Source organism: Artemia franciscana, chromosome 19 (genome assembly GCF_032884065.1).
Source record: "Artemia franciscana chromosome 19, ASM3288406v1, whole genome shotgun sequence".
Taxonomy (NCBI): Eukaryota; Metazoa; Arthropoda; class Branchiopoda; order Anostraca; family Artemiidae; genus Artemia; species Artemia franciscana.
The window spans coordinates 18,895,668-18,912,206 of record NC_088881.1 but is presented as its reverse complement, the minus strand read 5'-3'; the positions used below and the strand labels follow the sequence as shown (position 1 = coordinate 18,912,206).

The following is a 16,539-nucleotide window of genomic DNA, read 5'->3' as shown; positions in this document are numbered from 1 at the left end:
TCTCTTAAACATTTTGTAAAATGTCTCTTAACGCCTATCGCATTTCTACAGTCTCATTGTATCGGTAATTGAAATTTTAAAAACATACATCGAAAGAAAAATATCTAGAAAAAAATTCTCATTTGAGAGTGATTCAAGAAAGGATATTGGCCTAGGAAAATAAACTTTTAGGGATTTTGAAAGAGTTGGAAAGCCCTAAAAATGGCGGGGGCTAGGAATGAAAAGTACATCTATGGAATCGTTATTGTAAAAAATCTAACCTGGAGAATAACAATCCCCCACCTTAAACAGCAAGGGAAATCAGTTTTTTGCATGAGTAACACAAATGCTCCTTTTCTTCCCTTTTTTGCAGGGATATTGGCATGTGTGAAGCCAGAGACCGTAGAAAAATAGGGGAGGGGGCTCATTTGAACGGAAATAACAATGTTTACTTTTATTTTTAAGTAAAAAAAGAGATCACACCCAAGCAACGTGGCATTTTCTGCTCTTTTATCCCACAAAATATTGAATGGGAAATGGGCAGGGCCTCTAGATTTCCCTCCTGCATACACTACTTCACCAATCCCTAATCCACCAAACATATCTATGATACTTTATTCTTACTTTGACTTGATTCTTAAAATACTTGATTTTAAATCCGTAAAAAAATGTAGTATATACATATTCAAATAAACTTAACAATATTCTCTATTCAATAGTTTGACTAAGCTGGATTGCGGATTGTTCCAAAAACAGGTTAATTGAAAAATAAACATATCATAACCATCTTATATGTTTCGAGCCAACAAAAATAATCTAAATTATTTTGCTTTTTACACCATGAACATCGACGGCTCCAGAGGCAATGACATTTTAAGGGCTTCACCGCCGGGCCCCAGCACTCGGGATGCGGCAGGTTTCTATATATGGATTCTCATTATCGCTTGTCTCCTAATCGCAGACAATTTGAGCCTTTTCTTGTTGTTATGACGTCCAAATGGACCTTAAATTAGAGGTAGTGCCTTTGTAAAATTATATTTTTTTTTTACTGGACCTTCAACTTTAACCTCAGCTTGTCTTTTGTCATTATGAAAGACATATCGCTGAACTTTTGTTTATTTTAATATTTAAGGTGGTGGGACAAGAACTTCTTCTTTTGCATCGGCTTGTCTTTTGTCATTATGAGATATATCGCCAAACCTTTGTTTATTTTAATTGTTCAGGTGATGAGACAAAACTTCTGTTTCTTCCAACGAATTATCTAGTCCTAATTTTTTATTTTCAAAGGTATGATAGGCATTGATGACCTTATTCATGCCAAAATCCCAAACCTAATCATCATCGCTATCGTTTTCAATTTTGATACGTTTTGATTCTCTCTGTCCAGGTTAAAATTCATTGGCTCGCTCAAATGCTCGGTGTCGCATGTCTTCTAACCACATGTGTCTTTGCCCTTCATTTTTAATTTTTGACATGACGCCGCTGTTCTTCTAGTCGCATGTGTATTTGCTCTTCTTTTTCATTTTTGACTTGCTCACATGCTCGGTGTCACATGTCTTTTAACCGCGTGTGTCTTTGCTCTTCATTTTTATTTTTGACACACCGCTGCCGATCTTCTAGCCGTGTGTGTATTTGCTCTTCATTTTCATTTTTGACTCGCTCACATGTTCGGTGTCGCATGTCTTCTAACCGTGTGTCTACTCTTCATTTTCATTTTTGACACATTCTAATTGTCGTTTTCGCATATCTTCTAACCGCTCCTAATAAATGTAAAATACAAAACTGATGGAGTAATAAAGAAATAAGAGGGAAAGATACAAATGAATTCTGACAAATCGAAAACCAAAACAAAGAAGAACTGAAAAGAAGAAAAAATACAAATAAATGCAATTATATGTAAGAACAAACGCAAGATCACCGAAGGAAAATTTCAGAAGTAGTTTCCCCTATAATCCCTCCAATATCTTTCACTTCTTTTCTGCACCACGGACACTCGACTAACAACTTCGTACCGCGAGGATAGGAGCTGTTGTTAGTCCAAACTTTAACGCAACTAGTAAACCAAACACATTCCTAGATTTTCTGGCAAACAAATCTTTCAGAAATTGACGCTATATATATATATATATATATATATATATATATATATATATATATATATATATATATATATATATATATATATATATATATATATATATATATATATATATATATATATATATATATATATATATATATATATATATACGAAACGTATCTGATTAGTTAACAGTTATGTCATGCGTGTTTCATCCAATCAAAGCCAATTCCAATCTACTGTTGACTCGAATTTCAGACAAATGGTACACTCTTTGATGCTCACAATAGATGCACATGTGCTTGATAATGAGTAGACGTACTAGGTCAAAAACTGGGGGGAGAAGGGTACGTTTTTAAAATGATCGACTTTATGATACCTGTTAGCTGGTAAAAATTATATATAAGTTGATTAAAATATACGCAGTGCATACTAAGTCTCTCGTGCAATCAATATTCTGTAAGTTTTATGTTTAAGGAAGAACAATTTCCTATTACATAGAGGTGTGTATAGAGATAGTCACGAGCTAAAAGGTGATAATCTTTCTATTACATTATAAGCACTCCTTGTCTCACATTATTTATGATCAAATAAATACATTTTTGAGGATTTCCAGCGAAAGTAAGAGCCCCTTGCCCTCACAAATGGCACAAGATAAAAATAAACAGTACACCTTCAGAATCATTACAGTTCATGTCCACGAATCAGATTTTGTAGTCCCTCATCCAAAATAATGAAGAGATTTGCAATTTATCACGGTGATTCGGGTTGCAGAGGAAAACGTTCGGAATGATCTTATTATGACTTAAACGAGAAGTTAAGACAAAAAAAATACGGTTCGAAAACATGCAATTTTCAACACCATGTTCGATATCGTTGAACTGAAGTTGTGTCTAAACCAGTGGCTTCCGACAGAAATTAGGCCATGCCCCACCAAGACCCGAAGGAAGCTTGACAGGCCACTAATTTTGTACCTTCGAAAAATATTGCCGTATTACAACAGGTTTTATATAATATACGACGTCTTTACAGTACTTTCAAGTACGTTTTTTGCTCTTTAAATGCAGATTGAATGTGACATCATTCACATGATAAATGTTTTTGTCACAATTAAGGCCTTAAAATACAGTCAGCCAAAGGGTGCACGTCCTACCCGTGACCCACCAAAATATTGCCATGCCCTACCGGTGGCAGAGCGGGGGGCTTTGCCCTATATTTGGAAATCAAGGGTCTAACCCAAATGCGATGTCGAATTTCGGAGTACATACATCAATACTTGTTGGCTTCCACACTGCCATCTCTTCTCCAAGAAATAGCAGTTTCATAAGCGGAAATGGACTGAAAACCTGGAAAACAGGGCTATCCCTCTTTGTCATTTTCCCAAATATCTTAGAATTTCAATGCTGAGCTTGGGTTCTTGGGAAATCAAATATAGTAAATATTAATTAAAAAAAAATCCTATACATTGTTATTTATTATAAAATATGTTTGTGTTTTTGCCAAGTAAACCAGGAGATGCTGTTAAATTCCCAGTAGCAATCATGAAAGAAACAAAATCTTAGCTTCAATTGCCTATTCCAGGCACGTAGAAAGCAGTTTTATTTCGGGGGAGGGGTGTAATTAGAAAAATCTTATTTTAGAGATGTGCCAAGAAATTCGAGAAATTTAGATTTTGGTTGGGGTTAGGGCCAGCCCCTCCTCCCTCCTGTCTAATCAGCTTGCCTATTCAGATCCACAAAATTTAAGTATACACTTAAGAAAAACAAGGTTCAGATTCGGATTTACAGCTCATGGAATTTATTAGGTAGCAATAAGCAAAACAAAACTTTCAATTTTTTATTCCACTAGCTGTAAAATCTTATGTTCACACTGACGTGTCTCCATCACTCCAGTGCTGGTGCCGAGTGGTGGTTTTCAGAATTAAAACGACATAAGTCATTATACGTAACAGACTCCATTGAAGAAAACTTTTCAGCCTATTTATGCTGGAGAAGCGGGTTCCGTCCTCCCTCCCCCCTAATGTGAGATACATCCCGTATGTCCTTGTAAGAACAAGAGATTAGAATGAGCAAGTTTTTCTTGTTAACTATGCTGCATTTAAATCGGGCAGGTACCTTATTTTTGAATGAAGCATTATTTTAGGGTTGGTTTGAAATTATCATTTCTGGCAGACGTTTAGCCTTGTCTGAATTCGTATGAGCTTAAAGTTAGGTCATAGGCTATGTGGGGATTTCTTTCCAAAGAGGGGCGGGCAAAATTCTATAAGAATAGGCGATATGCGTAGAAAGTAAAAGGGTTACCGGAAAATCATAAAACTTTGGTATTTTACAGAGAGCACAGACGGAAATGCCCCTCCCTCCTGCGCGCGTAGTCTGTCTTCATTATCTTTTTTTTAGAATGACCCAAATACCGCCAAGATACTCATTAATATGGGCCTTGATGGGGCTAGGCTATACCATCCTAGGCAAATCCACCCCGATTGGTTATAGGTTGGGCACCATTTGGCACTGAAAATGATATAATGAAAAGAGAAATTACCAGTGCAACAACACAAACACATAAAAAAAGAAAAAAAGATATGCCTCATTGACCGAAGAACACTGTCGCAAAAAAGAAGAAACATCAGATAGGTGCAGCACAAACGCGGAGCTTCATCAAACAGTTCGTGGTAACGAACTGTAGTAAGGAGCAATCAGGCTCAATAGTAACCAAAACTCTAAAAAATTGAATTTTGATATCAATAGCTACATCAAAAGAATTGCATTTTAATGCTGATTTTAAATATATAAGTTTCATCAAGTTTAGTCTTAGCCATCAAAAGTTACGAGCCTGAGAAAATTTGCCTTATTTAGGATAATAGGGGGGAAACACCCCCTAAAAGTCGTACGATCTTAACGAAAATGACACCATCAGATTCAGCGTATCAGAGAACCCTACTGTAGAAGTTTCAAGCTCCTATCTACAAAAATGTGGAATTTTGCATTTTTTGCCAGAAGACAAATCACGGGTGTGTGTTTATTTGTTTGTTTGTTTTTTTTTCCCCAGGGGTCATCGTATCGACCAAGTGGTCCTAGAATGTCGCAAGAGGGCTCATTCTAACGGAAATGAAAAGTTCTAGTGCCCTTTTTAAGTGACCAAAAAAATTGGAGGGCATCTAGGCCCCCTCCCACGCTCATTTTTTCCCAAAGTCAACGGATCAAAATTTTGAGATAGCCATTTTGTTTAGCATAGTCGAAAATCATAATAACTATGTTTTTGGGGATGACTTACTCCCCCACAGTCCCTGGGGGAGGGGTTGCAAGTTACAAACTTCAACCAGTGTTTACATATAATAATGGTTATTGGGAAGTGTACAGACGTTTTCAGTTTTTTTTTTGGTTTTGGGGGTAGGGTTGAGGGAGGGGGCTATGTGGGAGGATCTTTCCTTGGAGAAATATGCCATGGGGGAAAAAAATTCAATGAAAAGGGCGCAGGACGAATCTGGTCACGTTAGAAAAAAACGTCAAATTAAGAGCTTAATATACAATGCTGGGTGTTCGGAGTCTCTCTATTATGGTGTATAATTTGAAAATAACACAACTATACGAGCGATAAAACATTATACCACAACCATAACTCAACTAACGAAAGAACTGCTAAGAGATAGCACAACTATAAAGCGAAAACAGGTGAAAACTAACAGGAAAATAAACGAACTAAGAGGTGGAAGGGGCCCAGAGAAAAAAATATAATCTTTTTTCAATTTTGAGCCTAACTTCCGCAAAGGAGTAATAATGTCAGAAGCCCCGAAATACCGAATTATTTTCTTTTCAAACAGTTCGTGGTAAGGAACTGTAGTAAGGGGCGACCCGGCTCAATAGTAAACGAAACTCTAAAAAACGGAATTTTGATGCTAAAAGATACATCAAAAGAATCGAATTTTTACGCTGATTCTAAATATATAAAGTACGCTCTTTACGCTAAAGTTTTTAATTGTTTTAAAAATTAGAATTGTGGCAAAGAGTCAAACTTTAGCGTAAAGAGCAAGGGACTGCGGAGGGGACAACCCATTTCATATACGGAGTAATTTCTGTTCGTTTTAAGTTTTAATGTCGCTCCTTACTTTCAGTTAAAAAAAACTAGTTTTTTTTATTTAATTAAATACAATCTCACCCTTGAGGTTAGCCTGATTACCCATGTTTGATAATATTTGAGGTTGCAGCTGACCGGGTAAAGCGAGGGGGCTCAAATATACATTTCTTTTCTTATCAAACGTTATATTTTCCGGAATAATTACACTTGTAGGCTTTTTGACACTAGTGCATCATGTTGTATATTTCTTTAGTTTGGTTGAAGCATGATGCAAACGATACGAAGTTTAGGAAGTTAATTAACTCTAGCACAACGTTTCTCTTGACAAATTTATTTCAGCGAATGATAAACATTCCGAGATAAATTATTATTTGGAATAAATCTTATTTGCACTGATCACATCATCCATCTCATTTGATTGATGTGATTTATTCTCACGGTAAACCTTCCGTTTCCAATCAAAATTGTTCACCTTCTTAGAAATTAAATAGATTTGAGGAAAGACAAGGATATGAATTGATTATCAGATTTTGTTCAAATTGAATTTAATGCTCCAGGAAAGTTTATATAATAGACAAGAGCCAGATAGCTTCTAAAGCATGTTTTTAATTTTTCATGCCGAAAATGCCAGCAAGACTTATATTGGACGTCCGAATCGAGACATAGGTAAGAAAGTTGTTCCAGAAAATTTCTTTGGAGGTAGGGGGTATATGCATCAAAGAAAATGCAAATATGGGTGCAACATATAGCAGGGATGTAGAATCTTAAGCTGGAAAAAATGAGGGACTGATTTTTTCGTCCACTCAGACCTCTCCCCTCGAGGTTAGGTCTGTATGCACCTATGAGGCCAAATAGAAGTATTCAACGTCCTTTTATCTGTTTCACGAATTTTCGGAGGTGTTTTCTCCATACACACCGAGCTTTGATTCTGAGGAGAATGAGGCTGGCGTGGATGAGCTAGTTTGACCTTGACAGATGGAATTCGCAACTTCAGATTCATAAAAATGAATTAAAGCTGGATAACAGAATCTGAGAAAAATTAAAGCAAAATAGTTCAAAAGGGAAATATTTACCTCCTGTAACACATTTTAAAGAACACGCCACTCACAAGTTAATCGTATTATCGCTACGCCATCTTTCCTTTAAATAAAATATGCTTTATTGTGGAAGGTCAATTTCTGCTCTTCTAGCTCAGACTTTATCTCAAGCGATTGAAAGACTTTCTAAACTGTAGCCAGGGGGTAGAAAGGCTATACAATTTCTCGTGGCAAAATATAAACAAGGTAACGGCTGTGAAAACATTCAAGATTTAAAATACTTTAAATGTCGTTATGATTCAATTGAGACCACTTCAGTTCCAAACTGTTATCAGGCTGTAACCGCAAATATAAAAGGCAGGATTCCGATTTTTGTACCGAGCGTTTTAAATTCATTCAACATGAAGTTACCCACTGTAAGTTATGGGCCAAGAAAAAAAACGCGCAATTTTTGGAAAAAGGGGAAACATCCATGCAAGAAGGGAGGGAGTGGGGTAGCTTATGTTGCCAAATTCAACATTTCTGAAAATTCTGGAGAGAAAACTTTAAGTCCCTACCGACAAAATGGAAAAGTTCTTCTTTTTCGGGTGACAGGTGGTTATGGATGAGTTATATTTATCTTTTTTTACCAAGGGTGGTGATATCAAACCAGTGACCACAAAATATCACAATGGGGCCATTTGATCGCAATTTAAAGTCCTAGTTACCCTTTTAGTCAAGAAAAGAGACCGCGTCACAGCAAATCGCTAATTTCCTCGTTATTGTGTCGTAGAACAGAAACTTTTTTTTAAAGAAAATATTGTGAGATTGCAAATTGATTTGAAACTAACATATTTCAACAGCCTCCCTGAAATATATTATAATAGCCTCCACGTCTCAAGTCCCCGTTGTCACAGGTTTCTAAGCATACATACATCCATTAAAAAGGTAATAGAATTGCAATATCAGATTAACTATAAGAGGGTGGTCAGTAGATACTCTGTGAATGGGGATGGGTGAGGGTAAGTGAAGCATCAAAGAATAGATTTTTCAAAGCTTTCCATTACATGAACGATCCTCCATAAAAATATGGAGGGCTTTAACCTTTTTCCCCTACATGAGGACAAATTGTCTAGTGATGATCAGAATCCAACTACCTCTGTTAGTGAAAACACTCTGGAGAGATATGGGGTTGATTCGTTACGTAGCTTATATAATTAGCCAGGTGTCAAGGACTACTACTACTAACAGCTCGCTGCAGTACCAAGCCGCCTGAGGCAAGCACAGCTGGGCAGGCTGCTCCTTCATCCCAATCTATTCAAAGTCCCCCTTTTTAAATCCTCCCAAGAAGTTGCAATTTCCCTTAAATCTTTCCTTACAACCTCCTCCCAACCCATTCCGTGACAACCTGTTCTTCGTTTGGCCTTAGATGATTGGCGGAAACGAACGATCTTTGGCAACCTGTGATCCTTTATCCGCAGAAAGTGCTTAACAATTACATAAATAAGACGTTTCGTATACATAAGGAACAATGAAAGCGTTTTTAAAGAGTATTATAACTTCATTTTCTAAACAAAAACTCAAACCCGATCATCGTTATTTGTAGTTTTGACGACCTCCAAAACTAAAAGCTATGTTTATCCCTGGGAATAAAGCTGAAGTAATAAGATATGTAAAGATTAAGTTCTGGGGTTTGAGTGTATTCGTGATATGAACGCGCTGAAACACAAATTGAAATCTAGTCTAACATTCAAAGCATGCAAATCCAGCCAAATGGACGACTGCAGAATTTCAGTAGCGACGAATACCACACTGTTTCGGTCATAGAAAAACAATAAGTTAACAAGGAATTATCTGAGGACAGTGATTCGTATTCCAGGATTTCGATTCTAAATCACCCATCTCAGGTTGGGGTTAACTACCTTGAATCAAGATTAATTCAGATTCTGACCAACGAAGTGAAAGCTTTGGATTATGCAAAATACTTTCTGGTTTCAGAATATATAGGCGCACTAAGCAATGTTTAGATGGGCTGCAATGTTTAGATGGGCTCTAGTTCCTTATCTTCCCCTCAAGAGTCCACCCACACTAAATTTTCAAGACTCTTATCAAAATTTAAGAGAGAAATATTGTAGGCAGATCAAGGAGTGGTACGAGGTCCCTGGGGTCCCCAAATATCGAGACCTTCATGGCTTTCCCATAATATATATATATATATATATATATATATATATATATATATATATATATATATATATATATATGGCCACATGGTAAAGATGAATTCTATAATTGTTTAGTTTATTCAGGTTTTTTGCAATGTGTTAATATTTATGATTTGGTAAAATTTATCATATTTAGTTTACCTATTGTTGCTAAAAAGAGGGATATATTAACAGGCTAAGCTTGTTTTGGTGTTACTTGGTTGTTCTACATTTGCTGTATTCTTTTTTTTTCATAGGCATGTATTTTGGGGGTGATACCTGACACGGGGATGCCATGGATATTCTGTGGTAGGCACAACACTTGACTGGGTAGAGAATTTAATGTACCGAAACCCTATAGGCAAGTGTATTCTCCTGATGAGCCCTTGTGTTGGGTTGTTGCCTCTGAATTATTTGTCTTTATTGTTTCTATTGTTTGGTAAATGACGACTTAATACTTATTGACGACATAACTGCCTGCCCATGGATTATTCTTTATGGTTGATTGTGTATGGCTATGCTGTTTGACCTATGTGATTGTATGGATGAGTAGGGTTATACTAATCACTAATTTAGGAAAACAGTCTTCCTTTTCTCCTTCTGTCTCTCTCTTTTTTTCCTTTTTATGTGTTTGTGCTGTTGCATTGGTGATTTCTCTTTTCATAATATATATATATATATATATATATATATATATATATATATATATATATATATACCTTGTTGTATGCACACATTTTGCTTGCATTTTATTAGATTTAATGGTTTTTTTTTATGCCGAAGTTCATGGTCTATCTTCATATTTATTTCACCAAGTAGACTATTTATGAAATAATGTAACATAAATGTTTGTTTTATCAACCTGATTTCAAGGGGAGGGCATAAACAAATTTTTCAATGAGGGTATCTATTCTCTCCTATCTCTGTGTAAGTATTAATCTTCCTCCAGATCTTTTATCAGAGCTTTCCTGCATTTTCTGGCAGCGTTACGAAATCACTTGGTTTTTAAGATTTTTTTTTCTAACAATAATAGTTTTTCCTGGGAAAACTGTTAGTTTTTAGCACAAGGTCTTTTTAAGTATGTTTGCTATGTAAAGAGACATGAGGGAAATAGACATTAGAAAGAAAAACAATCAAAATACTTTTAAAGAAGATTTTAGATTTATATCTTTGACTTATTTGACTCTTATTTGACTCCTTGCTTATTTATCTTATTTGACTCTTTGCCACAATTCTGCTTTTTAAAACAATTAAAAGCTTTAGCGTAAAGAGCGATGGATTGCGGAGGGGACAACCCGTTTCATATACGGAGTAATTTCTGTTCGTTTTAAGTTTTAATTTCGCTCCTTACTTTCAGTTAAAAAAACTAGTTTTTTTTATGTAATCTTTGTATAAAACGATTTTTACCTTAACCATTTTGTCGTTTCCAAGATTGAAAGCAGTTCAAAGGTGAATTTTTACATAAGATTAGGAGCAAATCCGTCTAGGAGATGCAGAGGCAGGCACGTACCGATTATTTTGAGTAGGGTAAGGGTGGGGCAATAACACTCGAGGGGGCCAATAATAAAAACTATTTTATAATTGCATTGGGAAGCTATGGGGTACCGACTTTCAGAAATCACACGCATCAGGCGATACGTTCCAAGCATGGCGAAAGTATACCAAGCGTGACAGAACTTTGCCTAGCATTGCATGTAATGTGCCAACTGCAGTGGAATTGTACCAAATGTACCGGAGTCGCGACAAACGTGGTGCTCCGAAACGTACACCAGATGGCGGAAAGTGGGTGATCCCACGATTGGAAGTCCCTGAAAAGAACTCAAAAAAAGATTTCGAGTAGCAGATAAAACTCCACCCCATACCCTTTTTAGCTACACTCATGAATCTCAGTACTATTCAAATTGATAAAATCATGTACCGATTCCAGAGCTATACAGACCATAGAAATAATAGCTCAGTTACTCTTGTCGGGATAGGGAAATTATTTCCATAAAAACTATCTTAAACCTAGAGCATCTCAGCGTAATTCGAGAAATTATTATTTCGGAAGATAATTCAAGTTATCGGGAAATGTGGATATCTCGGTTAGAAGTGTTTTTTTTATTATTATTATTTCTTTGGGACCCCTTCCTTACTCCAGTTGGTTATGGCTGCAAACAGTTAGAAATATATATTACACCTTACAATGACAATTCTGGCAATATATATATATATATATATATATATATATATATATATATATATATATATATATATATATATATATATATATATATATATATATATATATATATATATATATATATATATATATATATATATATATATGTATATATATATATATATATATATATATAGATACATATATATTATGTTACCGTGAATGTCCACAAAAAGGCGAATGTCGACATTCACCGGTGAATGTCCGAAAAGGCCTTTTTCTCCTTGAATTTAGTCAGCGTTGCCAGTCCACTTTTTCATTTAATGTAAGGTTTGATGATGATAGGTTAGAATAGATTAAGTTTGGTTAGGTTAGCTTAGGTTTTTAACCCATTTCTGATATTTAGAGCTTAATATAACCTATCCTAATCTAACTTAACGTAATCTAACGTAACCTAAATTTAACATTTGCCATCATAGCTAGCAAAACACTTAAAAAGCTGACTCACAAAGCTAACTGTGTCTAAAAAGAGAAAAAGACATTTCGAACATTCACTGGTGGATGTCGACAATAACCCAGATTTCGGACATTCACGGTAACGTATGTGACATATAACATATATGCAATATAACGGTAATATATATATATATATATATATATATATATATATATATATATATATATATATATATATATATATATATATATATATATATATATATATATATATATATATATATATATATACATATGAATAGCTGCAAAGAGCATAGGTTAATTGTAACATCGTCTCCTCCTCACCCCAAGAATTTTCCATTTGGAAAAGCTGAATATATGTAGCCTATATATATATATATATATATATATATATATATATATATATATATATATATATATATATATATATATATATATATATGTGTGTGTATATATATAACATATGAATAGCTGCAAAGAGCATAGGTTAATTGTAACATCGTCTCCTCCTCACCCCAAGAATTTTTCATTTGGAAAAGCTGAATATATGTAGCCAAATGAAAAAACAGTTTCATAAGCTACACTTATAGTGACAAGATTCTGGTTTTACCAGGGTAAAAACGATACTTTTTGCTCAAAGAAGGGGAATTAGCAATCGCAGCTCAGCTTTCACTCTTTCGGCTCTTTCCCATTTATAAATATATGCCATTTACCCTGTATGCAGGAATGAATGTATACAAGGATAGATATTTGAGCATACTAACCTTATTGGTAGATAGAGCATAAAGATGTGATTTGGAGGCATCTAAGGTCATGTCAGGTAATAAAGAGTTCCCTGGATCAACAATCATTTCTTCAAACTGATACGCCCTTGATTCTGACTCAATTAATACCTATTTAAATAAAATGAAGTGAATTAACAAGAATTGAAAAAACACCTGACCTATTTAGTCTATGCAGTAATAAAAAAGACAAAGGATTAAAAAAAATAATTTGAAAAAAATGATACATTTTTAACAGGATCAAAAGTACCAAATAAAGAGCCGGCATGTACTTACGGACTTATTTTAAGAGAGCCCATTTTACGAAGAGGGGTGTAAAATTCGAGAAAAAAAAGAGTAAAACTTGGTAGCCTCCATGACAAATATTATGAAAATATAGCGCAAATCGTAAAAATATCGAGCCCTTGAGAATAGGAGCACGAAAAAGGAGTTACTCCATGGTCCATGTACCTTAATCCCAACGAACTATATTTTAACATCGATAGTGTAAAACTAAATTTGATTGTTATTTACTTTAAACTAAAAATCACGATGTAATGGTTAAGTTTATTTTACCTGAGGAGTAATAAAACAATTGGAGTAACAAAAAGAAAGATAATCTTATTCTTGAGTATGAGTAGAAGTAACGTTAGGCGACTGCTCCCTAGCTCTAGCTTTTTAGACCAGAACTTTCGAACGTATTCATGTGTATTGCAAAAAAAAACTTTTCCTGGAGATGAGAAAGAGAAGGTGAAAAAGGACTTGAAGAAGAGACGTGAAACTTAAAGGCATAATCGATTCAACTGAGGTAACTATGTAAACACTGAAAAATATTGCTTCTTAAAGGAACTGCAAAAATGATAATTTCCTACGCTAAGATCACCACTTTTCTTCTGTTTTAGGGTCCAGTCACTTCTTGATAGATTCTTTTATAATAAATATGTATACAAACAAAAATACTGTTTAGACGAATAGGGTTCCACAAAGTAAATATTACTATATTAAACAATTGTTTGCTTTGCATCAACACTGTTTACATAAAATCAAGAGCAGTGATAGAGAGTTGTTCCAATTTTCAGACAGAAATTAAAAGGGGATCCCTCATAACCTCTGAGTTTGCAACATGGGAGGGCGGATGGGGGTTATTTTTGTATTGATTACTGGCGTATTACAGTGGCGAATGCAAGGGAAACCAAATCAGTACTTGGAATATCAGGATCTACAGAGGAGATAACTAAAAAGGTTGTAATTGTAATTAAAATTAATTTTTATTCACCCTTCACGTGGTAAGAAACATTTCACAAATTATGGTGTGCACCTGCGATTGAATATGGATATCATAAGTTCGAAAGAGCATTTAAAGATAGAATTGTCCAAATTTTCCTTTAGAAAAATCGGTCAGTATTCGAAGGTAAACAAGTTTTTTTTTTACTTTTTGCATAAATATTTGTGTTAGATTATCCGTCAGACACCACAAAGTTAAGAATCAATTATCGATCGTAACAAATTAAAATTAAATGGTACAGGAGTGTTTCCTAAATCATCCGGGATATGAGCAGCACTCAAAGGGTCCCACTTTTGAGCCTCTGATTATCCATATTGAACTTGTTTGTAATATGTCTGCTTAACATGATTTTATTTTGGACAACAATGTTGCCCTATAGGCCTCACATTTGTAATTAGCAAGCATAGAAATTCTTATAAAACAAAATTGATTTTGAATGTCTATATTGCAGTGTCAGGCCCACATTCATAATCAACAAGTTCAGAAACCTTTAAATGTCATTTTTGGGGAAATCAAACACTATTTGCAAAATATGTGCGCTACTTAATCTCTTGATTTTTTACATTCGCACTTTGATCTTGCAGATTTTAATAATTATAGTTTAATCGTCTAGGATCATAACCTAAATAATTCCCGAATAGATACAAGGTGCAACATATTTATATCTGCTAATTTCGGGATGCGGAAAACCCAGAGGTAAGGGGTCAAAATGTCTCACTTTGGACCCTTCAACCATAGAGATTGAAAAAAAAACTATTTGTATTGTCAGCAAAGTCTAATGGGTAATATTTTCAAAAGTCCATGTAATTTTAATAACGCGTAAATTGTCTACCCGTCTATTGATACGCGTCCTGTAGCCTCCGTTTCATATTGGGTATCCACATAACTTGGAGCCCTCACTTCCTGGGCTCAGGGTATTACGTTAAGGAACCCTTTTTATATTTTTACCTTCCTGAAGGCTAGTATAACATTTATCATCTCGATAGCATATGAGGCTACGAGGGTATCTAGGGTAAATTGGGCGGTAGCGAGGTATAAAATATCTGTTTATCAATTTTGGTCCTTGAACTTTCAGGTCCTCAAACAAAAGAGTTAGGGTTTTCAATTTGTCATTGGATGAGTCCTCTCTCATTTCTTTACGAATAACCATTCATTCTATGAATCAAACACTATTTTCAGAAAATTTCTTTACTGTATTTTGATTTATAAACTAATATTCCATCTTAAAGATTCTTATGAAAAAGATTTAATGATTTTGGACTATTCACCTAAATAATCCCCGCAAAATAGTGAGTCGAAGGAGGTAATTCTTGGTTATACTTACAAATTTGGAGACAGTTCATGTTGGAGGAGGATGAGAGCATGAACATCCTTGTGCATCTCTAATTTCAAGAAAAGTTTAACAGGCTCCTCATATATTTTATACGAGGCCCTGGAGGCCTCGAAAGAAGGCCTATGAGGCTATGGGGATACCCAAGGGCCCATGGGGTTTTGAAGAGTTAAATGTTACAATCCATTGAGTTTTAGCCCTCAAAAAGAGCACTAGTACGGTACTCACAATTCGTGATCGGATGGGTACTTTCTGAATTTTCTACGATCATTTGTTCCATTTGATTCTCCCTGGAGGAAAAAACAATACATGGAAGACAAATCAAATTTACTAATCCAGCGGTATTGCGCCGACTGACCATGGCCTGTGCAGTTTTTGGATAGTCAAATACGCATAAAGCAACCAAAATGTCTCAAGGTATAGTATAGATCTCTGACTCTTGGGTATAACAGGTCAACTGAATCACACTGAATTCGGGATGTATGCTTAAAATGCGCTATCAGTTTTTATATTTACCATTAATTTGTTTTTGTTTTTGCATGTTCATGAATAGCAGATATTCCACTGGATATAATTTTATTATAGCTCTCATTATTTGTTGAAGCATAAAAATACAGAATAAAGAGAATAAAGAGAACATTCAAAGAACAAACGGAAAGTAGATAAAAAATGAAGAATACTGGATTGCAAAAGAGGTTCCATTTCCTTTTCGCGAAGATAAATAATATCGTTCAAAGAAAGTATGGAACGGAAATGAGGACGGAGATCGCTTACTTCCTTCGCCAAAGACCATGAATAAAAATATAAGAAACAGAAAGGGGATAAATAATTAGTTTATTTTCTTAGATATGCAGAAAAACATTTCTTCGCCATCATTACAAAATCAAAAAATATGACGAATAAGACATGTGATGAATAAAGAGCGACTTTGGAACCCATACCTCCCACCCCATACAACACAAGAATTCACAATTTTTTTGGAGTTTCGGTATATTTCCATTTTTTGCAGTATTATATAACTCATAACCACCACCACCTTCACTGAAATTCTGCCCCTCCCACAAAAGGAAAACCCGTGTATATGTGGGTTGGATAGCCAGCTTTGACCTAAAAATAAGTGATAATCGCTTACCATTTGCTTACAAGCACAGAGAAGGAAGGCTAAGTAACCTTAA

The 16,539-nt window shown here is 35.0% G+C and overlaps 1 protein-coding gene across 1 annotated transcript in view; it reads right to left on the bottom strand.

The window, feature by feature from the left end:
• LOC136039374 (plexin-B-like) overlaps window positions 1-16,539 on the bottom strand; it is a gene marked incomplete in the record, with an annotated part of 235,955 nt that overhangs the window by 142,391 nt on the left and 77,025 nt on the right. The window contains 1 exon segment of the mRNA XM_065723049.1: window positions 12,753-12,881. Coding sequence (XP_065579121.1) covers window positions 12,753-12,881 — 129 coding nt within the window.